The 25,611-nt window shown below is 39.2% G+C and overlaps 2 protein-coding genes across 2 annotated transcripts in view; one reads left to right on the top strand and one right to left on the bottom strand.

Moving 5' to 3' along the window:
- LOC6651469 overlaps nucleotides 1–24,069 on the top strand; it is a 38,648-nt gene extending 14,579 nt beyond the window's left edge. Inside the window, exons 2-9 of the mRNA XM_023180298.2 lie at nucleotides 3,922–4,031; nucleotides 8,040–8,138; nucleotides 8,287–8,422; nucleotides 8,502–8,638; nucleotides 9,444–9,660; nucleotides 10,229–10,430; nucleotides 20,841–21,235; nucleotides 22,976–24,069. Of these exons, the coding sequence (XP_023036066.1) occupies nucleotides 3,922–4,031; nucleotides 8,040–8,138; nucleotides 8,287–8,422; nucleotides 8,502–8,638; nucleotides 9,444–9,660; nucleotides 10,229–10,430; nucleotides 20,841–21,235; nucleotides 22,976–23,166 (1,487 nt within the window). The 3' untranslated portion in view covers nucleotides 23,167–24,069. The remainder of the gene's footprint in view (nucleotides 1–3,921; nucleotides 4,032–8,039; nucleotides 8,139–8,286; nucleotides 8,423–8,501; nucleotides 8,639–9,443; nucleotides 9,661–10,228; nucleotides 10,431–20,840; nucleotides 21,236–22,975) is intronic.
- Nucleotides 14,711–15,831, bottom strand: LOC6650493. Its single transcript, XM_002073078.2, has 2 exons — nucleotides 15,706–15,831; nucleotides 14,711–15,636 (listed from the first exon to the last, which is right to left on the bottom strand). Exons 1-2 carry the CDS (start codon nucleotides 15,718–15,720, stop codon nucleotides 14,827–14,829), a joined length of 825 nt encoding a protein of 274 aa, XP_002073114.1. The 5' UTR covers nucleotides 15,721–15,831; the 3' UTR covers nucleotides 14,711–14,826.
- Nucleotides 24,070–25,611: the final 1,542 nt, after the last annotated feature.

Consider the following 25,611-nt stretch of genomic DNA (forward strand, 5'->3'; position numbering starts at 1 on the left):
TGGAGTTTGTATTGTTGTAATGTGATCGGCACTGGTAAGCTGTCATTTCTGGTCTCATTCAAGCAGAAATCGAAATTGAAAAAGCCACATGGCCACAAATCAATTAGAAAATGGCAAAGGATGATGAAAATTATCGACGTCAAGAAAGACAAGTTATTCGACAACAAACTTCAGTCAAGAACAATGCCATAATGAGAAACAGGAAATCAGTTTTCCAATATATATTGGTTAGAGGACGATAGACCATCAGCCCAGTCAACTGACTGAGTTGCCCTGTGTTTAATGAACTCTATGGAATGTGCTCGACGCATTCGGTTGCCTGCCAATCAAGCATAATGATTCGAGCAGTAGTGTCGTTCTACTGTCGGCCAGAGTTAAACAGACTGACTGACTGACAGTTGGACAAGCAGGCAAACACACAGAGACACACACACACATACGCCGAAACATAGGAGAGAGACTCTGCCCTAGAGATACATACTTTTGTATGGTAGTCACTAAGTATAATTGCGTTCAGTGTTGTCACTGCAATCGGCGTGTTGAGTCCCATTACTACTTGGCCGACACATTCCTTTTCGTTGTATTCCCCAGAGCAGCCGGCGAAGTGCAAATATTGATTTAGTAATCAATTGAAAATATGAATACAATTGCCCGGCAAATGCTGTTTATGCTTTTGTGCTCTTGTTGTTTGTATTGTGGTGCAATTAGTGGCCAGCCGATAGATAAACAGTTGTCGGACCTAAAAGGTGTTGCCGTTGGTGTTTGTACATGTGCCTTTCAGTACACATGATGGTATGGGGACCACATCCAATCAATCATTAGTACAGTTGCTGGTCCTAAACTGTCCATAACCAAATTATTAATAAGCTACTCTGATCCAACTTTAAGTCATTAATCAATTCATTTTTGTATATGAATATCGGTTTACAAGGAGTGGTCTATTCTGCGGTTACCGGTTTAACCTTTGCCGAATGTGTACAAATATATTTACGAACAAGCTTATGATTGCCAAATTTAATATTTACATTTGAGTTTCTTAAACGAAATGTCTAAAAATTACGTAAAAAGACTCCTTTAAGTTAATTGCGTTAGCTTTCTAACATCAAAAGACTAAACTAACAAGCAAGAATAAATTTGATATTTAAACAGAAGGAAGCATTTCCTGAGCTTGGAATCAGAGTTGCTAAAGCGTCAAAATTTTAAAGGTAGATTATCGTACTCTGAAAATACGATAATTATTTATTTTGGATTTGTGTGGTCTCCACTGATCAGGTGTTATTCTCTATATTTCAGAAAAAATCACAGTTCTTTGAAAATGTTTTACATTATAAACGTAAAATTCTTTGAGGAATATCAAGCAATGGATATTTTTAATAAAAATGTTTAAAGTCTTTTTTAAAATTATTTGTGTACTAAGTGTTTCAATAAGAACCTTAAACTTGTTGATAAGGATTGTTTGCTTATTTATTTTGAAAAATATGCCACTTGACAGATATCTGTTATTTTCACGTTCATTTCGATAGACGAAAATATTAAATTATTCTCAATTGCCTTTAACGACAACAATTGATTCGTAAGTTTCAATTGCCTCGGAAGCACAAAAACATTCAATCCCAATGCCAATAGCAATGCCAATGCTATAGAGTAATCGAGTTGTTGAAGTCAATTCACAGGCATTATGGGACCACGCCCATTTAGTCAACAGTTGCAACAGTTGCCCATTTAGACTGTCTTGAGGCTTGCCGCGTCCTGCCTCTGCTGAGCGTTGATTAATGTTGATTGATTGATTATTTGCGTTTTTCTGACATGATGCACGCTTTATTGTCGCTCCGCGCGTGGAAAATCATCAATTTCCGCTTGTAAAAAAGTACAACACGTACAACAATACGTTGTTCCTGTCAAAGGGAGCTCGTTTTTGCCAACAATCCATCCATCCAGCCAGTCATCCAGGCATCCATCCATCCAGTAGGCAGTTGGGGAACACAAAGAGAGTTTAAGCTTGTTGCACACTTTTCCTTTTTGCCAGGGTCAGGACCTCGGCCAGGATCAGTAATGAATATTTTTAGTGGCTTTTGGTTTTACCATGGTTCGCCTGCCCTCACTTTTGGAAACTAAAACATAATTGCGGTTGCTGGGAATCTTGTCAGCGGGCTCGTTACTCAAACTTTCCGTTTTTTTTCTTTCTTTATTTATTGTTATTCTCATGGTTGGTGATGATACATACATACATACATACAATATTGGCCATCTGCCAAGGGCTAAAAAATGACGTTAATGCCAAAAATTCGACATGATTATAAAGCCAGCAGATGATGGAGGCAGCAGCAGATAAAAGTCAGCTGGATCTCGAATCATCTCCAGCCTTCTGGCATGAGGTGTCAGGCCCTTTGGCCCAGTCAGTGTGTGGCAGATATTGTCTACGGCTGTTTCTGCTTCTTTTGGCCTGCGGTTGCGGCCTGTCGAGTTCTGGCCAAGCAGACTGGGCTATGATTGAATTTTCGTGAATTTCGGCTCGTTAGCGTGCGTCCTGAACACGTACATACTTACAAACATACATACATACGTCATGCTGCGGGGTTACGACACCAAACCAATGAAGGTTTGCCATGTTCATGCCATGTATGGCAACAAGTTGCCAAACAGGCAGACCTATAGACCACTCCACATCTCTCTCCTGCGCACTCATCGCCACTCACACACACACACACACACACAAACACACACTTGACACGCTTCATTTCATTTGGTTTTGTTCTTCTCGTTTCGTTATGTATCGCTTCATTCCGTTTATTTCCATATTTTTCGCGCTGTCAGACACGTTTTTTACTTACTCAGTCGTTGACATTTTGCGTGACTGACGATAGACGCGTGGTGTGAATAAATGGAAAATTAAATTGGCGCCATTGGATAGGCCGAGACCTCCGGCCTTCGGTATCCGAGACCTCCACCACACAGAAAGTGGGGCAATGTGTTTGCCTCTTTTTTTCACTTCATGTCTTAATTATGATTGCGAATGACGGAAGTGCTGGTTGGGCATTAGAAATTTGGTTTCCATCGATTTCCAATGACTGTGGAAGAATTTAGAAAAATTTATAAACTGAATTACATCATTTCCGATGGATTTTACAGACTCGATTTCTATTTTCCAAAAAGTATGCACACATTTTGGTTGACCAGAATTATGGGCAAAATGTGAACAAGTTATTTACACAGAAAACATACTAAATGTCATCAACTGCATTACGGGTCACCCGCTGACATAACGTATACGAAGCGTGTGACAGGACAGTTATGTGGGTGCCCCTTCTCTGTGAGCCTGCCTGCCTGTCCGTGTATGTGTATGCCTCTTCGTGTGAAGTGTGAACAAATATAAATATTTCATCTTTAAGGCTCAATTTAGTGTACTTGGGATGAGCATGTTACCCTGTCCGAGGTAAAAAATGAACACCTCTCCGCACACTCTGTGAAAATATTTGACAGGCTCCACACCATGCACCGTACACGGACCCAATTCGGCTGGGGCTGGGGTGGCCTGGTCCAGTGCCGTGTTCATCGTGCGACTGGAATGCAGGCGAAAAATTTCTCATGTGCACTTTGGCAAACAAATTAAGATTTATTGAGCCCCGGAACTCGAGGTCAGAGTATGTCGTGTAATCTGGCAGGTCACCAGGCACCCCTTATGGTCCTTTCGAAGGACACCTGCTGGCTGTACACAATGCTGCACTTTAAAATGTCTGTGTTGTTAACATTTTTGTTTCCTTTTGTTGCTGCGAACGCAATCTATTTAATCGGTATTCAATTAACCTGTAATCGATATCGATGTTGATTGTCCTTATGCCTTTTTCATAATATTTAATAATATATTTTGTTTGCTTTAACTTTAATTGTAATTTTCATTCTTCTTATTTGCTCTGTCTACAGATGGACAATCGGATCTGGAAGTACAATTGGTAGTGCCCCGATATGTGGAACGGGGATCAAGCGCCACATTTAAGTGCAGACACAACGTGCAACCGGAAATACTCTTTAAGGTAAGCAGTGGGTCAATTAAGCTAACCATGAGCGACATACATATTTTCAAAATGGAAAGCGCATTACAAACTTTAAATTGAAAAATAAAAAAAATTGGCATACAAAGAAAGTTTTGCCTTTTGGGCTTGTCCGAGAGTTTTCTTTGCATGGGCCAAAAGTTTGCGGACCTGTGACGACAAACGAAACTCAATCGCAAGGCACCCAAGGCAGCACAATTTTCGTGCAAGTTTCGTGGCTGTGCCACTGCCACAACTTTGTGGTAGTCAAAGGCCGCCAGAAGAGAATTGTGGACAATTGCAGCACTATGAAAAAGTTGCACACTTAAATTGAGCTTCTCGGCCGTGCCGCCTCTTCAGCGCATTCCAGGTCATAAACTTGCCCACTTCCGTCATTTCGATTCGAGTTTTCTTCTTTTTTTTTCTTCTTTGGTTTTAGTTTTGGTTTCAGTTTTGGTTTCGTTTTCTCGCTTTCACCCCAGACTCGACAATTAATTTCACTTCAGACTTGCCTATTAGTGTCACGAAACATCAACAGGCACGCAAACGCACGCACATAAGCCAAATCAATGCTCGGCTCCGCTTTTGAGATTTATGGCAAATGAACTGTTTGGTTCTGTTGCCCCAGTGACCGGACTGGAGCTAGCCGCCACCTGACCTGACCTGAGAGTTTAGTTGTGAACTTTGTGGCAACGAGCACTTGAAACTACCGGGGGGCATTCGGACCATTCAAGGCCACAGTCATTGGCATCTAGATTGACGTTTTGTTCGCTCTCCAAGTGCCATAAAAAAAGCGTACAAAATTTTATGGCACACAAAAATGTCAAGAGGAAAGCTAATATAATATTGATTCGTTTTTATGTTGCTCATTGTATAATAGAGAGTCAAGATGGTTCATGAAACTAAACTAAAAAATAAAGTGAAACGGAAAAAGAAAAATTTAATTTCACCTAAAATTGTCAGGTTTATGTTTGAATAAACAAAACCACAAAATATTGTGACACACATTTGAGGTGAGATAAATGGTTGAATATTCTCAGTTTCTATAAATTATGCCTTTTATCGGTAAATAAAATGAGGAGAATATAAATTTGCCTAATTTAAACTCATTTGTGATTTATTTAGTCGTTTGAAATAGAATTATTATCTTATTCGCTGGTACTAGGTTGATATGAAAAAAGGAATGCAATTTGAAACAAAATATTTCACGTTGTTGGCTAAAAATTTTCAAGCAACTTATGTTTACTATTTCAAAAGCCTACTGTTAAATTGGAAAAAAATAGTTAAACGTTTAAGTCAAATCAGAACATTTAGTGGTGCTTTTTTCCATCTCTTTTTTTTGGTTCGTAAATTTTTTCGTTCTGACTTCGATTTATTTTCGCACACTTGCATCACATTTGCCATGTCCGTGACTCAGCTCAACTTAAAGTTAGCTTTCTCTGTCTGATTTGCATGCAAATTCGTGCGAATTCACCTGGTGGCATTATTCGGATTGCTGCCAAAGTGTCAGACTAACAAATTTAATGCGCGGTTGAGTCGCACAAATAAGAACATGTCCACAATTAGCCAACAAGCCGCAGAAAGTCAGAGACAAAAGAGGGTGGAGGCAGGTTACGGTGGACTCTCTGCTGCCTGTTGCCGTCTAATTTTTTTCACCATGTGGCCAGATGGTCGAGTTGGTGGCTACTGCTATAGCTAATTAGTATAATTAACTAAATATATAAGTGAGTACGGTACTCGGACCGATGCCATTCGAATTGTTACACGAACCATGGCAAATTGTGTGGAAGTGGCACTAAAAAGGGCAATTAAAACGCAAATGCGAATGCGAAAACAAATGAAATGGGATCAGGGCTTACTTTGGTACACATGTAAAAACACCATTTTTTGTTTTTTTTTTTTGTTGGTGTAGGGACTTACAAAAGGCCGACGGCATGAAAAAAAAAACAAAAATATATATAAATTAAATAAACTAATTATGGTCGACAGCAGACCGGTCAGTGCACAATAATGACCTTTTGATTTGCCGTCAGTTTTTAGCATTATTTTTTTATACGAAAATAAAAGCAACAGCATAACATGGGTGGACTAATAAATAAAAGGGCGCAAATTTCATACTATGAAATGAGATGACGACTTTCAAGTTACCCTAAGCTTATAAATTTCGTAAGAATACTGTGAGGCATGCATATATACTTTTTAATTTACCTAAATATAGTTTACAAAAGTGAATAGTTCTTGTTTAGTTGGATGTATGTCCTCCACAAAAAAATACCATAAAACATGGGGAAACCCAATTATTTGGGCTGGATACAGGGTATGAAACAAAAGAAAGCAACAAAAGTCACTTTCTCGTTTCGACACGCCAAAGCAAACACAGTAAAAAGCCATCATAGGGGGTGTGTGTGGGTGTGAGGTCCTGAAGGGGGAAACCGAGGCAAATGAAAGGAATGTGAAAAACAAATATTTAGAATGTCTCGCTTTTTTCATTACTTTGAGATACATTGGCATTATTATTATTATTATGATGATTATTATTGTGGAGTATTAGAGTGGCGCTACCTTGACTTGCTGGCGCAACGGGGGAAATACTTGAAAGTGCCTGATCAAAATTGATGCGTGTCTGACAGCTAGCTCTAAGGACTGGTCATTCAGTGTGTAGCCGTATTTACTTTATTGTTGCTGCGTGTACCTTATCGATTGGACCACATCACACACACACATACACCCATGGGAAACGCGGGTCGCGTAATGGCGACATTTGTAGTACAAATTACACATATGTAAGTCCCCGCACCGCTCTCAACAAACAAACCAAAAAGGTTTATTAATATTATTAAGCTACATGCAATCAATGCAATTTATTTTGAAGCGTGTCAATCAAATAAAGTCTACCCCCATGTCCTTTTTAGCTGAGACATGTGCAAGGTTAACCAGGACAATAACCAAGTCGGAAAATCGAAATAAATTACTTTATTACTTACACAAAATTACGAACGAACTTGTTGTCGTGTTAAGGCTATTATTATAAATTAAAGTTCATTCGCATCATAAATAAATGTTGTGTGTAATTAAAAACAGTCGACATCCGGAATCCAGCCACCCAAACATTTATTTCTTTATTCGCCTAGATACCCCCACCAACCCTTGCCGTTCCATCCATTCAGTCAGCTAGTTGTAACTTTTGTTTGTGTGCAAAAACTTGCGCATGGAAATTAATTTCCATTTTCATTATTCATATTTGTCATTGTTGTTGTCGGTTTTTCGTTTTCATTGCCATAAAACCGACAAGGCGCCTCCTCCTGTCCCTGTTCCCATTTGTTTTTCTTTTTTATTTTTTGCAGGAAGAGGAAGCGTAGTTACAACTTTTTGTGGCCATGTAAGTTGCGTTGGCAAAATTTTGTTTTTAATTACAAGAGCAACAACATTCCCTATTCCGCTAGTGGCATTTGCAAAGAAGGCGAGACTTATGACCAAGTCGAAGTGTGAATATCCTAACAAATTAACAGAATTTAAAGCGAACTTTCAAATTGATTAACGACATCACATTAAGGGTACATTTCTCCCAATTTGCTTCTTAATAAAGTTGTCAAGGCGTATTTGAAAGTTCATCTACCTTGCCTCCTTTCACTATCGCTCTCTTGATAAACATTTTAATTATTAACAGTTTTTACCCAGTTTAACGCGCAAGAATGTTTTGTTTATTGCAACTTGTTGCTAAAAGTTAAATTGTAAGTGCAATGCAAATGGGTTTCTCTTTTAATGGAATACAACTTTAAAGCACTTATATCATATGTATTTAGTATACAATTGAATGAATAACTTTCAGCATTGGGCAATGTCTGTACATTGACATAGTATTCGATGGGCCACAGCTGGTATTGATGGTACATATATTCAATCACTGTCAGAAACAGAAGTGGAAACGGCCGACATTATTTCATACGGCTGTCTGATTTGTGGAATGTTATTTAATATTGTTCAATATCTCTTCTTGTTTGCTTTTTGCAGGTCACATGGCTGAAGGTTGACAAGGGGAAATTTTTTGAGTTTATAAATGGACGCAATCCGCCATTTCGTAATTCCACCATTGAGGGGGCTGAGATTGATGTAAGTAACCAAATATCCGTAGAGAAAGAATACACCAATTTACTTTGACAGCATAATCACACTGAGAGAGATTGAATATTTGTGTAATCATCAATTTGTACTAATAAACTTAAATTCCTTGTTGCTTCGTTTTTTGTTTTTGGAACAGTGGGAGAACTCCAACGAGCAGCAGGTGACACTGAAGGATGTACAATTCGATTTGTCCGGCCAATTCTATTGTGAAGTCTCAACGGATACGCCCATTTTTACCAAGGCCAGCGCCGATGAGCTAATGAGCGTTTTCTGTACGTAACAATTATCACAACAATTACAATATTTCGCCCCCTCTAATTATGGTGTGTGTCCGTGTCCTATCCTTTGCAGTGCCACAAACGGGTCCGCCCACCATTAAATTCCGTAAACGTACCCCATTCGCGGTCGGCGAAAAATTGTTTGCTTTGTGCAACACAACGCGAGGACGACCCGCGCCGCATATCACGTGGCTAATCAATGGGAAAAAGGTGCGTATTCGATCGAATCGATTCGATTTTGTAATTTAATTATATAAATGTTTGGTCGAGTGCTTTGCCGTAATCTGTGCTAAATTTGCAATCAAATATTATTGCACCCACAATTCTGTGGTATGAGGACACACATATGTACATATGGAAGGGATTGTGGCAACTGGTTGCTGACCAGCGGGATAATGTCATTGCCACTGACACTGCCAGAATTACTGCCAGGGGATGTGCCTGGTGCATTAAGATTAACATTGGTTTAAGCCATTTTATAATTATGGCCTACATGAGCGGTCAGAGCAGCTTTCATTTTAATTACCCAGGACCAGGCCAAAGGCAGCAGCTGTCAGTGTCCCTTTTATCCCATTCCATTATTCTTTCCTCAGTGATGCTACAGAAAAAAAAAACATACAAAAAAGGAAATGAAATTTAAAATAAATTTATTATGTCTGCCAGTGGCTTGTGGAATATGGGAGAAGTCTAAAATGAAATTTATTCATAAACGCGCCCCCAGGGCGGTTGCCCACTGGCCAAAGCAACCGACCAGGCAATGCATCCATATTTGTATGTGTGTGTGTGTGTGTGGGGGGTGTGTATGTGTGTGGATGAGCGGGTGAAAGATGGCGATGGCGATTTCACCCGCTGTGCCATCGTTCATATTTAATTTTGAGCTCTGTGCCCTCTGTCAGAGTTTGACATTGAAGTGACTTTTGTGCTAAAGCTTATTGTAATTGTTACTCAACGCTTCTCTTATCCTCATCTCATCAAATCCCACACCTACTCCCATTCTCTTCACAAAACTGGACAGGTGGAGGAGAAATACGTGCGCACCCATCATGTGTATTCGTTCAATGGCAAGCATCAGCGTCGTACACAGCAGCAACAGCAGACAAATCAGCTGAGTCAGCTGCAGCCGCAGTACTATCAACAGCCGTACTACAATCAGTATCAGCCGCAATATCACGTCCCCCACTTTATGGACCGCTATGACAAAAGCCTACGTTGGCCAGCCGGAGCACGTGGTGGTGAGTACAAAAAAAAAAGAAGAAAAAAACCAGAAAGCCCCTGGAAAAAGTAAACCGAATGGGTGGGCAACATTGCCATGGCTAATAAGTACTTATGTACGTAGCCACAAAATGGAAAAAAAGTTCAAGGAGGTAAATGTTTGCTGGCCCAAACAGCTAATAACTTGAGAAAACTCATGCTATAATCAAGAATGTCTAGTAAGAATCAAATAGCCTTGACTTGAAAATTAGTAAGGATACGTGATATCTTATCAGTTGATAATAATTTAAGGATACCTCGAGCCAGTCTCACTTAACTGTTAAAGAGTCTCTTCTTCTGATGGGTATTTCTACCTAATGATTTCACAAATTTTTAGCACTTTGTGTTTGCAACTTCAAAGTTTTTGTGGCAAATTTTAACAGATTGTAGTTGGACAAAAGAAGATGACCAGCACCTAATTATATAATCTGTTTGACTTAGACATGAAGTTGGGACCAAAATGTACATTAATTAGTGTGATTGCAGAAGCCTTTTACAATTTCTTTTTATTTTTTTTCTTCCCCTTTCTTACTCTTCTGGGCACTGCAGATGATTTGTCGCACTTTACGCCGCATCACCACGACGGACATGGCAGCCATCATGGTGGCAGTATTTACAATAATCCATTCAGCTCGCTCACCAACTACCACGATGTGGGTGAAATACATGAGATACATCAGCGCAACTACGACCTTAACAAGAAGAAAATGGAAATAAAAAAGCAACAGCAAATGGAAATGAAGAAGCACAGGTAAGCCCCGCACCTGCAGCATCATTAAACAAGCTGCCCAGCTGCTGTCGGGTAACATTAATCAAACGAGTATATGCTGAACTCGCGCTTCAACTAGATATTTATGGGCTATACAAATTAAATTGGTGCAACTTTTAGCAAAGTCAGTCAGGGTCCATCTCATCCCTGTATCCTCAGTTAAGCCCGACAAAACCTCCCACCAAAAATATATGCAATGTAAAAAGTTGAGCGGGACTCTTGGTTTACTCAGTGGCCAGAGAATGAGAGAAAAACTTTTCATATTCTTATCAATTTTCCCTGGTTGCGTGTGTGGCGTGTTTATTAAAGTTTTCTTATCTAAGGTCTAAAAGGATTTGCCTGGTGCTAGGCAAGGTGAGTACAACAAAAATGAAAAGGGACAGACCCGAATGGTTGTTGGCACATTGTTCGAGTTTACGGGCTGACGTGGTGCGAGAATAACGCATAAATAATTTTTACCACCACCCCCCATCCACCATCCACCATACCACACACTTTCACATACATTCAGTTTCAGAAATCTTTATGTGGCGCGATTGGAAGTGAAACGTAAATGAATGCAATAAATTATTTACGCTTACCTGTGATATTAAAAATCAAGCAGAGAAACTTTTCCAATATACCAACTTTTTGGAGCCAAGTTTGAATGCCAAGAGCTTGTGTATGGAGTGGGCCATGAATGAGAATGTGTGTGTGTGTATATGTTGGTGTGGAGTGGGCGTGGTGTTGGGCATAATGAAAGCTACAAGACGTTTCGAAGTTCTGCGAAGTAGCAGCTGCCCTTTGAAGTTGTGTGGCCGTGCGGGGCATCACACATACGCCACGTGGCTGGCATTCCTTTAACCGCATCGTGGTAAATATATAAATAAAGTGAATATATTTACAGATTGACTAAAAGCAAACATCCGAAAACATGTACCAAAACACATTTGCTACTTCTGAATGGTCACAACTATTTGAAATGCAAGTTCAAGTGGCTAATGGCGATACACGAAAAGCCACTTGAAATCTAAAATCATTTTTTTGTTTTCAAATGTCATGACCCTTGGAAAAATGTCATTTAAATAAGTTCAAATGCAAATGTATTTTCGCTGACCTCTCTATTGTTGGTTTTACTATTTTCAGTTTTACCAAACTTTGCTCAAATTAATAAAGACAGAGAGGTTAAAAAGCAACTTGTTTAATTTTGCCATTATTTATACCCATGCCATTTCCCCTTTTACAAAACGTGTGCTAATTACATTTACTAATTGTAAATTCTCCATCAGGCAGTTAAGAAAGCACACGGTAAACTAAATAATTTGCTGCATTTCAAAAGGCTGCCAACTGGCAACTGCCAGCGGCAACTTACTAGTAATTTGTAATACTTTATATGCAAAAGTTGGAGTTGCAAAGTCTGCATATGTATATGCTTACACAAAGTCATGGGTGTAGGAAGAGGCTATATTTATTATGCTATCTGAACTCTATTTGTAAGTACGTACAGTAAAAGTTAACATACCATAATGTTGTTAGCCATATCAAAAACTTTTTCATGTTTGGCTGCATCTTGTTAGTGCAAAGCTAACACTTCTGTCAAAGCAGAGTATTTGTTTTTTTTTTTTTTTGCCGTATGTTTTACTTTCTAATTTATGTAGAACTGAACTAGATTTTGAAATGACTATTGTGTTTAGTTTTGTTGCTGAGTTGATTGTGTTTATAAGAAAAATATACATATTTCCGAACCCTTATATGCAAGTAAAAAGTTAACTTAAAGTTTGTGATTTGAAAATTATATTCTGGATTAAATGTAATAAAAACAAACACTACAAAGACGTTAATTAGATGATTTACAGGACCAACAAATCTTTGAATTTATATATTTACAAAAATGAAAAGATATTCACATTTATTAAATGATTACTTATATAAATTGTTTAATAGATTCCCAATTTGTTATTGCTGTTAACTAAAAAATCGCACTTTCTTAAGCAATAATAGACATATATCTAAACGGATTTCCCCTTAGATTAGATAATTACCACACCCATGACATAAATGAAAGGCGCTGAATGAATGAATAATTGTTTCCCAAAGGATACAATGTCTTTTTGGCATGACAATTGCGTTAAAATTGAATTATACAAGAAGCAAGAAATATTAATCAAGCTGAAAGTGACATTTTGAGTTCAAGCAAGATATTCTGATTACGATTAGGGAATCGTCTGGTGGTTAGGTAAAAAACTTTTTATAGCTACATACTCACATAGCCGTGATTTTAATACCCTATACCCAGTACTAAAAAACTTGAAACACCTCTAGCCATAAAAATATGCGATAAGCGAGCCATGCATACATTATATATGTACATACATAGGTCTGTGTTTAATGTGTGTGTGTGTGAGTATGCTTATGCAACTGTCTGGCACTAGCTAAAAAGGAGTGCACAGGCAACAATAACAAAAACAGCAACAACAATAAACAGAACCAGTAACGTGCCACATTTATGTGCATGGCAATGTGCATAAATTTCTCTCTATGTTGCTTGCTTGGCCAGGCATGGCATAAACTGCGCTGTTTATTAAGTTTATACGATATACACATACTGCCCACACACACACATACACAGGCATACACACGTGTGTTTTCTACCATAATGTGTATGTGGGTTTTTCGTGTGTGTTTGTGTGACTTTGGCGAAATATTCATGCTATTTTATGCAAATACCTACAATGCCAAAGTCAGGACCTTAGCGACCTTGTAAGATTTATATATGCTCAAGATGAAATATTGAGTATACGCCACGTGTGTCATCTACATTGACTATCAAAGTTGTAATTAACCGCTTAACATGCTTAACGACACCATTACGTCAAGAGTGAGATAGAGCATGTATTAACTAAAGCATTATAATGCTAACCATTTTGCCATCTCATTAAGCAAACAGCTACAATTTGTATTTTGCATATCTTTCTACCTCAGACCCCCGAAAAATGACTTTAACTGTGCAACAGAGAACAAAGGGGTTGCAGTCATAAAACAACAAGAGCAACGGCAGCAGCAGCAGCAGCAACAGCAACAACAATAGCAACAGATGTAGAGGTGGCTTGGTTGTAAAAGGCATAGCACGTAACGCTGAATGAACACTTGCTCTGTAGCAAGTGGGGAGCTGTATGGTAAGGTGAGGCTAGCTAGAGGCAAGCTGGCAGGATATGGGAATGGAGCGTTTTATACAGTCAAAAAGTAGTTTACACGTTGTTGCACAATTTATGTTTGTGCAACACGTAAGGCCTTTTGTGGCAATTCAAAGCCAAAATGTATACAGGTACATACACATACATATTCGTATGTTGCTGGTCTCCTCTGTAACGGGTTAGTAGTCTACATCAAGGGGCTATTCTATTTCAGGTTGGCTGCCCACTGCCAGCCTTTTATTCTGGCTTTCTAGTTTGCTATAGAAAATTTGCTTTGTGCCTTAGTACAAACAGGTGGCCCAGACACGAAGAACAATCCGTAAAGTCAAGATAATGGCAAGTTAAATTCTGCCTGGCACTGAGTTTAACAAACTCTCTCTCTCTCTCTCTCTCTCTCTCTTGTATTCTGTAACAAGTAGGGGCAAGGCACGAGGTGTTTGCACTAGAATTACCAAAATTTTTCTTAAATTATAGAAAACAAAGGATTCCATTCCATTTGGTTTTGTTTCCATTAATGATTTTGCGGACTGTCCGAATTTCTGGCCACTCCCTTAAATGCAAGTTGTAATTTTCATTTAATTTTCAGTATGGTTCTCTCTTATTTCATTTCGCCTTGTTCGTACGACAAAATTGCCAACGACTTGACCCTCAAAAGGGCGGCCATTATATGTCGGACTGGTGACCGGCAGAAAGAAATTGGCTGGTAGTGTGGCTGTAATTAGCTGCCCTGCTGCCTTTCTGCCACTGCCACAAATCGCGTGTGCGCCGGCAATCCTTTTTGGTGGGATGGGCGCTTGTGGCGGAGGGGCGGGTCAACGGTGGCTGTCGACATCGATGTGCCATAATCCGAGGCACTAATTGTACGGGGTTCACCGTCAGTCACTTAAATTTACGGCAATTCTTAAACGTGGTCGCGATGCCAATACCACTGCGCTTTTAGCTTTAATTACAGGTTGTGAGATGGCCGAGAGAGAGAGAGTGGGAATTGAATTAAGGTAGGAGTAAAAGCTAGCAGTTCTTGAGCAGAGGTTGCAACAAGACTTTGAAATGCCGTGCCACATTAATCTCAACGAGAACAAGAAGCAAGCATTAAAATTAAATTTATATTTTATAACATACGAGGTAGTAGTGGTAGTAGCAGCTAGTTTTGTAGACTATGCAACACAATTTGGCTAATTTCTAAACTCAAGGTTGAAGGGGTCCGTTCATTTGACCTTGTTCACAGGCAAGTAGGTGGCACCTGGAGACGTGGCAGCAGGTGGAATATAGCTGTTTGGCGCCTCCAGCTCTGCGGCAATATTTGTCACGCTGCCTGAGGAAGTGGAGCTGGAGGAGCTGGCTCTGCGTTCATCGAGCTGCAAATGCAGCTGGGGCTGCTGTGACACTGCCTTCGTGGCAAAGTCTAACACGGGAGCAATGCCCCCATTGTGGGATGCTGAAGAGCCACCTAGACGTTCGTATTCCTGTTGAATGGTTCGCTGGGCATTGAGAGCATCTTCCGGTGTGCGGTACTTGACGAAATGCACCTCTGGCTTGCTGGCACTCACATGGTTCAGGTTCTGTAACTGATTGGCCAGGCTTGAGAGATCACCTTGCTTGGTAAGCACATAGATGGCCGTCTGTTGTTCGGCAGCCTGCTTGGCAAGAGCTAAAGCAGCGTTCTCCAAGCCCTTATTTTCGGGTGAACGAATAAAGACAACACGCAGATTCTTTTTCAAGGAGGCGGCCAAGTCACTGACACTTTTGTTGTCTTCAAAATCAGCTTCGGGAGCCGAATAGGTAAAAAACTCCTTATTAAATTCCGTATTAAGGGGGGCATAGCTCTGCTGCTGGCTATTGGTATTATAGCCCAATGATGAACTGCCACCACTTGAGATGGAACCACCGCCGAGCAAGTTTCCTCCAGAGCCAAGAGAGGAACCCGAACTGGAACCTGCATTTAATGAACCACTTATCCCAGATCCATAACTATAGCCACCGACATCAGCGCGTGCTACCGCCAATACGGCCAGAATCTGTAAATGAAATAAAATTGACTTTTGCATTACTCTCATCTGTAAGTGGGTGAAAGTAATTCCTCTTACAATAAATCCACGCATTTTGATTGCTTTTTAATAACTTCCGTTGGTCTCTTCTTCAATTTCGCTTGAGCGCGCCTTGAGGTGCGAGTGGTTTCTGTGCCGGCAGTTGCCATACTTAGGCGTTTTTATACTCAATCTCATAAAGTGTAGATGCGTAACCAACCAATGCCGTTGTAACATGACCCGATAATCCATATCAAATCGCTGCCAAACCGTTGCAAGTGACGCAAAACTGATCAACTGGCGGATACGCCATCGAATTAGTTTGCATAAATCATAAGAAACAAAAACCTATTGCGAATTTGGCTCAATGAATGAAAACGAAATCGAAATGCAAATACGAATGAGTTATACGGGAGCTGCCTATGCTCATAGGCCACAAATTATTAACGCCAATATGGAGCAATGGCCAAAAACCAAAAAAAAAAAAACACTAAAAAAAACACTGAATTCGCGTAGTTAATTAATTGCAAACATTAGCTTGAGTACAACAACAACAATAATCATATCAATTACAATGTCAACACAGTTCTGAGAATGACTGGCAAATTAAAAATTAATTCATGCATATAAATTTTTTACTCTGTCAATTGGCAGATTAGCATATTTAGCATTACAGTCAACGAACAGTGAAAACTCGTTATGCTAGACAACAGTAAAAACAGCTAGGGATTGTCTGGCCAATTGTTATTCACTGTATCTTCAGATATATATGTATGGCCATTGTCTGCCCCCGCTTTAGAGTTGAAATTGCCATTTCGTAAATATGCATATGAAATAGATACAAACAAAAAAAATGTATTTATGCAAATTAACTAGCGCCGCTTGCGGCATTTTCTTGTTAAGGGTTTCATATTTATGAAAACATTTATTGTTTGTGTGAGTTTTTATGGTTAAGGGGCGGGGAAGCCTCTCGATTTCATGCATTTATTGCCTAATTCATATCAAACGTAAATAATAATGGAAAAAACAAAGCATACTTTACGGAGCCGTCAAATTATTAAACAATGACTCTCAAACTGTTGCACACTGTGTATGTATATATGCAGCAATTAATTGCACATTTTGGCACCATTCAAACAGCATTATCGATTGCTTGTGGCGTTAACAATCGAATCGAAATGCATTTGCCACACAGTAAATGAAGTGCACATGCAATTTTATGATTGGCAATAAATGTGCAATTATGGAGAATTATCCAGGTGTACGCCTTCGGCGATCAAGTGTCAGTGCAGACACCTGAGTTCTACAATGAAAGCAGACAATTATTGATTACAGACGAAAGGAAAGTCATGGTCATAAATTAAATCGAAGATTCTAGATACCAATCCATTTACATAAGCTAACAATTTGGTGTTTATTGCGCTGAGGTCTGTCTAATGAATGACACATTTTGTGTAAAAGCTTTAAATTCTAGCTCTCAATTTTTCTAACTTAAGTAAGACAATTTTGAAACAATTTCACAAGCAATTGCAAGCATATTTTACTAGTCTCTTGTAATTGTTGGGGAAGGGCAACGTGAATGGTGTGTGTGTGTGTGTAAGATGTCAGCTATCACAATGCGCTCCAAGTTGTGTGTATGTATGTACGTCTGTCTGTCGGTCTATTTGACTGCCTCTACCTGTCTGCTTGTTTCCTTGGCGAAAAAAAGGGTAGTAGAAGTAGGGATGCCACTTTATAGTGAATAAATTATTCAATGAACCGCATGCCACGAAGAGCGAGAGACGACACAAAAGAACCTTCGCTGTCAGTTATAATTTCACATGCGTGGCAGTTGCTGCCGCTGCCTTTTGTTATTGTTGCTACTCCTGCTTCAGCTGTTGTCCTCGCCGTCAGGCTAACCCAGTTTGAAAGTAATACCATGGCATACTTTTATGCGCGCGCGCATTCCAGCCCTAAGTTAGACACTTGTTACATGGGTCACCATTACTTGCCCAGCTACTTGGCATCGATGGCAATGACGAAACATTTTACACTCCTGAATAGTTAATACAAAATTAGCCAACTGCCGGCCAATTACATGACAACGAAAATTTGCATGTTATACCCTTGGCAATCCTCTTGCCCTCGCTTATCCGCTCGCTTTTACTGGTCCCACCACCATCATCTAGCACTTGCCTTTCAATTTCTAACTAAGCTTTGATTTTGGCCAACAGTTTTGGGCATTACAAAGTTAACGTAGCAAAAAGTTTAACTGGTAATCTGTTCGGTTTGCTACTGTTGCTACTGCTTATGCTGCTTGTTGTTTGCTGTTTGGTGTTGTGTTTTTTGTTCCTTTTTTTTGTTATTGCCACGTTGCGGTTTGCCCAAGTTCCGGTTTCCGATTTCAAGACCTCTTTTTATACTATAAGAAATTCATGGCATTTGCACGTAGCCTTTGCGCCACTTAAGTTGCTTTGCTTGTTTCTGCTGAGTGGGTGAAACTAGTGTGGCGAAAGTAGAAGTCCTGTATTGGAAATCTTTTGGGCTGTGGTTCTCTCTCAGTCTCTTTCTCTCTTTCTCTGTGTTTCTGTCTCTGACACTGACTGTATATGTATATTATATTTCTGTGTGTGTATGTGTGTGTGTGGGTTCTGGCATTTTCTCTATCATAAATTGCTAAAAGGTTTTTGTTGCGTTACGCTCAACGCCTTTAGCTCGTTTGATTGCGTTGGAAAACTAAATTAGGTTGCGGTTTCTGTGGCCTAGAGACACATAAATATTGCCAGATTAGAACAACGGGAACGAATGGGAAGTAAACTACATGACTTATCAATTAATTAAGCGTATTTCTCAAATTATCGCCTATGGCATGACCGTTGCCTTTCGCATGTCAGTGGCAAGTTAAGAAATTTATGGCTTCAAAACGAATTTTAAATGCCATTTCATAACTCTGAGTCTACGTATATTTCAAAGACTCGAAATGGCATTTCCTGTCTGATTTGAATTGCTTGAAAACTTTGTTATGTTTTGAAGTTGAGCTTCCTGCCACGGGGACTTATCATACTGCTGCTGTTGCTGATGCTTCTGTTGCTGCAGTCCTTGGGAGGGTGTTGTTGGTGTCCTTACTGCGGCTGCAACCGGTTTTTGCTTTTCCTGTGAAAAGTGCGCTGCATAAGGAATTTTATTAAGACAACAACTGCAGGAACAGTAACAACAGCCACGTTGATGATGCTGAAGCTGCTCCAGCTGTTCCTTTTCCTGTTGCTGTTGCTATTACTGGCATCGTCGTCATCTTCTTCGTCGTCGTCGACGTTCTTGTTGATGTTGTTGTTGTTGCCGTTGCCGTGAAGCCAAAGTCAAGCTGTCGAAGGCTTATACGGATGATGTGCATTTGCTTTGAGTTTTCCCTTGCATTTGTTTGCCCTCACAATTTTGTTCTCGGTCCCTCTCTCACTCTTTTTGGCTTGAACTGGCTTACTTGGAGCTGCCGTTGGCTGTCGACTGTTACTGTTGCTGTTACTGGTTTCCTTTGTTGTTTGCTGTTGCTTAAGTTTTCCTCCCATGTTGCCTGCTGCCTAAAGCCTAATGGCAATGTGGCCCAATTGTTTGCTTTTTGTGCGTACATATACCCTAACAAGAATTTTGAGTTCTTTTGCATGCAATCTTTTGGCAATCAAAATCAATGAACGAAGAATACAAATTGTGTGATGTGATTACTTTTCATAGTCATTTTGCAGCGTATTTAGGTTTCGTTATAGAACTTTACTACAATTTGCATAATATTTTCCACAACATTTTCCTTATTTCTTATGCTCAGTACACAACGGAAGCACGTTTAAGTTAAACACACACACAAAGAGAGAACCACATAGATTAGGAAAGGAAGAAGAAAGCTTACTTATAGAAAACCTAGAAATTTTTGCTGACACCTTATTGTGACTGCTTGTCCTTCACTCTCACTCTTTCTCTCGCTTACTTTCTCACTCTCTCTGCTTAAATAATACAATATTTAAATATAATTTTTTAGTAAATTTCTAAAGGCTTGTCCTATTTGCAATTTGCATAAGCCCTGACCGACTCTAGGTCTGTCTGATTGTCAGTCAGTCAGTTAGTCTGCCAGTTGCAACTGCCATGCAAATGAAATAATTGTTTAAATGAGATGGAAGGAAATTTCAGCCTGGTCTGGCATCCATTTTCGAAAGTAAATTTGCCACAAAATTTAATAAACCTGCACATTCAGCTCGTTCATGGGCCATAAATTGGGGCTTGGGGCTATAAACTAACACACAGCTGACAATTGGTTTGCCAGCACATACGATGCATTAAAGTTTATGGTCTTGACATTATTTGCTCAAGTGTCTCGGCACGCACTTGCCATGGTAGTATGTGTGTTTTTCTCTCTCTCTATCTCTCTTTCTCTGTGAGTGTGCGTGTGTGTGTATGTGGAGGGTGTGCGTATGTATTCAGGTAATTTCGCTGTCATTTTGCATTTGTAATAAAGCAACATGTCGTCACACACATCGTCGGTTACAGGCTCTCACCGTTCGGGGCTCAGGTAATTATGGAGGGAACCCACAGTTTCATACTCACACCAAATCCAAGCGCCTTCATTTATATGCCGCTCAGGTTTCTTATCAAATATGAAACAAAGTCGTAAAGGCTAATTAGACTTACAATGTGTGAGAGAGAAGCAGACGGCAATTGTGCGACGGGGGTAGGCGATAGCAGGCGGCAAACAGGCATTTGAATAATGCAAACTAATCAGCCAGTTATACTGAAAAGCCATTATAAAAAGATGGAAATAAAACTTTAATTGAAATACATGTATTTAGAAGCATTTACGTTTCTAGAAATTTATTGGTGCAGTTATTTCATCAAAGAATTAGACCAATTAAGTGAACAAGTCTGCGTGGAATATGCAATTTAATTTGTCAGAGAAATGCACAAGTCATTCATTTACGCCTTAAATCCGATAATTCAGCACAAGATTAGATGAATTTCCTATTGAGGCATTTAACAGTTGACTGGAAATTTACTCCGCCTGGTTGGGTGGTTTGGTATGACATTTGTGCGTGCTCGGCATTGAGAACGACTCGCTATTGTTTGACGCACATCAATCATAAAATGCAAATATTTACGATTTTATTTGTGTGCAAATTACACAAACTCTTCGATGCTTATAGTCGATCCTTAACTTATTGGTCTCTCTGTTGCAGGAACACAAATCGCAAATATCGTCGTCATATAAACGAGAATGCCCTGGGCATTATACGCAGCACACTGAATAGTGGCGGGTTTGGACCACAGGCTCCCAACTTGAACAAGGAATTGGGCATACCATCAAATGCTGGGCCCATGAATCAGTTGGCCGCTGGCTATCAGCGTCCGCTATCACATCCGGGCGGTGGCAGTGGCGTGGCAGCAGCTGCAGCAGCCGTTACGGCTGCCCAACAGGAGAAGGGCATGTTTAGTATTAGTCAGCTAAATGTGGAGCTAACGGAGCAGCATGTGGGCAGCAATGGGCGCATGGAGATCACCTGCCTCTCAACGATACCTGCCACCGTGGGACAGGGAGAGCAGTACGCTGACTACAAAACTTATTCGGTGAAAGGTGAGTGTGAGTTTGTCATGTGTATCTGTCGGGCGGCACAACGCTTCGTATGCGTGATATGCATAATTGTATATCGGGATACGATATACACATACATGTACATGTATATGTATTCATATTTGTTTTGCGCTTCGTGTAATGCTATGCAAGCATAATATTTGTTTTGCCTCTACGCTTCATAAAATAGCGAGCAGTGAGCTCATCAAAAACGTGGCACGGTGATTCGCTGCAGAATTATGAAATGTCAGTAAGGAATCTCGGACGAATTTTCCCAAGAAAAAATAAATTAGCATGATAATACCGTTAGCAGGCTCCCTCACATGTGGCCAAAGAGAAGGAGAGAGAGAGAGAGATAGAGAGAGAGAGAGTGAGAGTGAGAGAGCCATGCCATGGGAATTTCATAAACGAAATTCAAGCCAATGTCTTTTCTGTTGTCCTTGTTTGGCAGTTTTGAAAATGTTGCCGCAATTCATATTTGAGTTTTTGGCTTTAGAACTGGGCGCGTCACGTCTATGGCGTTTGCCTACGTTTAATTCTCGTTTTCCTCCCCATAAACAAACAAAGGTTAATTTATACCTTCACACACATACATAGATACCCATATACATATATGTATATATATATATATTTGTTGGCAGTGTTTGTCTACAAGCCCGGTTGTTAACACTTGAGTCACCCACTCCATGGACTCCTTTTCCATTCTATAGCATAGTCTACCATTCTCCAAGAGTTCTTGAGTCGTTGTCGTTGTTATTGTTGGTGTTGTTGCTGTGAGCCAGTGTTGTAAATTGTCTTAAATTGTATGAAATAATTTACACATTACCCGACCCCATGATTCAGAATGGTCGTTAGCCGGCGGCGACCTGTTTCTCAGTTTCTCTTTTTGCCAACTGCCGACTGTCACTTGGACCGGAGCAACCGGGCGTATGCGTGTTATTTATGCTGCGTAAAGTGCGTCATTTGTTTTTGGCCACTTCACAAGTCGAAGTGTGCTCAAGACACTGTAATTGTTTCTCATGCTGCCCTAAAGGCTGCCATCACTTTTGTCCCCGCTTATTTATGCCAAAAGTTTTCAACGGTCGAGGCATAGTAATAGCCAGGGTCTGCGGTTGTGGTTTAGTGCCCCATTTCAGGCAATAAGCTAGTTCCACAGCTAAGTGTGGAAAACATATTTATAGACACTTAAATCATTCTTCTTTCACAAAAATGGAACTTTACAGCCAAATCAGATTAAGATTTTAGTTAAAGTGTTGGCAATGAAAAACAATTGAATATGATTACAAGACAAGCTAATTAGCTAAATTAGACTTACATTGTCTCTGCTAACTTTCTTTTTACACCTTTTAAATTAAGAGTGACAAGATAAACTGAGTTTTAAATAATCACAAGTAGTGTAAAATTTCCAATCATTCGAAAGGGGAAAAAGTATACGATTTCTCGGAATTTAATAGAAATTGAAATTAATTCTTTATAATATTGCCATTTGATTCGGATGATTACCCTCGTTTGCATTAGTAATAAAATTGTAGTTAAGATCCTGGCAAGATTGTTTAGGTTCTTTATTTGACCGTTTTACCGGGGAAAAATTGATTTTTCTGTTATTTAGCGCTGAGATTGTCAACTTGATTTATTTTCGACCCTAATGGCTTTTTAGTTAGTTCAATTAATTTTGTCAGGCTACCTTGACATCGTAAACTTCTATTTATTTTTGTTCTTTGTTTTGTTTTCTGCGTTTTGCAGTTGAGGTTGAGCGACAGATGACGTCCTCCACGTCGACGGCGCCGCCCAGCATTGGTATGGCAGCTCTGGGCAATGGCAATGGCCATGGAAACGAGACATCGGCTGGCTGGAGTGCACGTGGTGCCGTATTCACTTATCTATGGTCCCTGGCGCAGTTGCTGGTGCTGGTTCTATTGCCGCTATGCTACTAAAAGGTGAACAATGATGTGCATCAACTAACCGGAGGAAAGCAAACCACCGACATACAAGAAGGTATAGTTAAACAAAAACAAAAAGGGCGCCCACATCTCATCAATAAAAGCAGCATCAGGAGCAGCAACATCAGAAGCAGCAACAACAACAAACAGGTTGCTTTGTTTGCTTCATAGATTGTTACCCAATTTTTAATTTAACCCGACGACATGAGCTGATTCCAGCAGTGGAATTAGCTCAGCTCAAAAACGCACCAGGAGCATCAACAGCAACAAAGGATAAAATAAATAGCAAAAAAGGAAAAAAAAAAAGATAAAAAATAAACCCCACACATTTTGTTCCCATGCCCTTCGGGCTGGCTATTTGAATTGACTTGCAGCATCCCATACGATGGCCAAGACTAAGCCACCGCTGATGTTTCTGCCAGGCCAAAGAGGAATGTTTGTAATTAAGTTGCAGTCAAATGCGAAACAGAGACAAGGAGAGAACATGAAAAGAAACGTTTCCATTCAGTGCAACCGACATTTTTTGTAGCGTAAATGAATTTTTGTATAGCTAATTGAACATAAGTTTTTGAAAGAAGCGCCCACTGACTGAGCAACTGAGGGAAGCCAACTAACTAAGGAATTGCCCAGCAAACCAACTAAGGACAACAAAAAAAAAACAAAGTTCTTTTTTCAAGGTTAGTCAAGAATGCAACCGGGCTTATGCCTCTTGTATGTGTAGTTTTTTTCTTTCTTGGTTTTTGGCCTTGTCAACAAAGTTTTGTGCAAATGCTGCCAGCAGCAAAAATTAGGCAAAGTTTTTGTTTTCCTTTTTGGAAGGGGTTTTTATTTTACACGATGCTTTGGCCAATTGTACCTAAAATGCAAGAGAAAATATTGCAAAATACCAAAAGAAAACAAAAGTAAAACCAGAACAAAAAGTATAAAATTGAATGGAGTAACTTATTTTTTATTATAATGTTGTAGCGCTTCGTCTAGTCGAAAAGAGCAAATAAATAAAACAAGTGGCAACTAAGGGTTAAGATTAAGGCAAATTGAATTTAAGCGCTAGCAACAAAAACAAAAATGAAACCAAAAAACACAAAGAAAAGGTTAAATACGTTAATGGAACCAGGGGGGAAAGGGAGATAATTAAACGTTTAAATGTAAAATAATTAGACAGTTAAACCAAGAAGCTTACAAATACAATCAGTGTTGAAAACATTTCGAGGAAACAAAGCAAAACGAAACGAAACCAAAAAAAAAAAAAAGCAAATACTAAAAACCAAAAACCAGAAACTTGCGTCAGGACCTTAACACAAGCGGACAACAACAAAAAAGGGAAAAGGGTCGACTCCAATGCCAAGCTGGTTTCCAATGGCCTGCCCTTGGGGGTCTTGGCGGGTCCCCTCTTCTCTGAAAAATATTAGCCAGAAACGCTGCGAGTCTGTTACCATATACATACATACATACATACATACATATATACCTAACCTACATGTATTTACTTTCCTACTCGTTTTGGCCGCATTCGTTTTGCGTTGTGTTTGTAAATGGTTACATAGTTGCAAAAGGCAAGCCTAGTGGATTGTCCTTAGAGTGTAGCTAGGATAATATTTAGCATAGCTATTTATTGTTTCCTCTTTCTCGCCACACAATCAAATAACAGATACACACAATTACATACATACATACATACAAACATATATACAAATTCATGGCTATTAACTAATTGCATGATAATTTTGTGTAAATTTAGATGAACGTTTTTTTTTTACTTGTTTCGGTTTTCGTTTTCAAAACGTGCTTTCTGTGTCTATTGCTAAAAGTAATCAATTTTAAATCAGGCAACACATACAATTTATACATTGTATGTTTAGGTACATTGTAACTATGTAAAGCAACCAAAATAGAATGAATTATCAAAAAAAAAAAAAAAAACAAAAAAGCAAAGTAAATATGTGTAAAGCAATTAGCAATCTAGTAAATATAAAAATAATGTGTCTAATAAGCTCTGAGGCTTCTATTTTTAACCTTAACTCGATGGCAACAGTAGCAAACAAAAAACAAGTAACAAATTAACATATATAAATCAATAAATCTTATTATTAAGTCGGCAAACATTTTCCTAAAGTTTGAAAAAAATATTACATACAAAAAAACAAACCATAACCAAAAATAGAATACAATTTTTAATGGTTGTTCGAAGCATTGATTCAACGGAATGTTTGTAAATCTAGCAAAATAACAAAGAATGCTTAACTGAACAAATATTGTTTTTTTGTATTAACAGAAAAGTGAATAAAACAAACTTAACATTAAATGAAGTTTATATTACATATATATGTATATATATTTATGTATATATATACATAAATGAAATATGGCTAAAATGTCTTATGCAGGTATTGACGTCTTCCTATGCTACGCTGTCTATTATTAACTGAAAGAAAAAAATAA

The sequence above is a fragment of the Drosophila willistoni genome, chromosome 3R (genome assembly GCF_018902025.1).
Source record: "Drosophila willistoni isolate 14030-0811.24 chromosome 3R, UCI_dwil_1.1, whole genome shotgun sequence".
Lineage (NCBI taxonomy): Eukaryota > Metazoa > Arthropoda > Insecta > Diptera > Drosophilidae > Drosophila > Drosophila willistoni.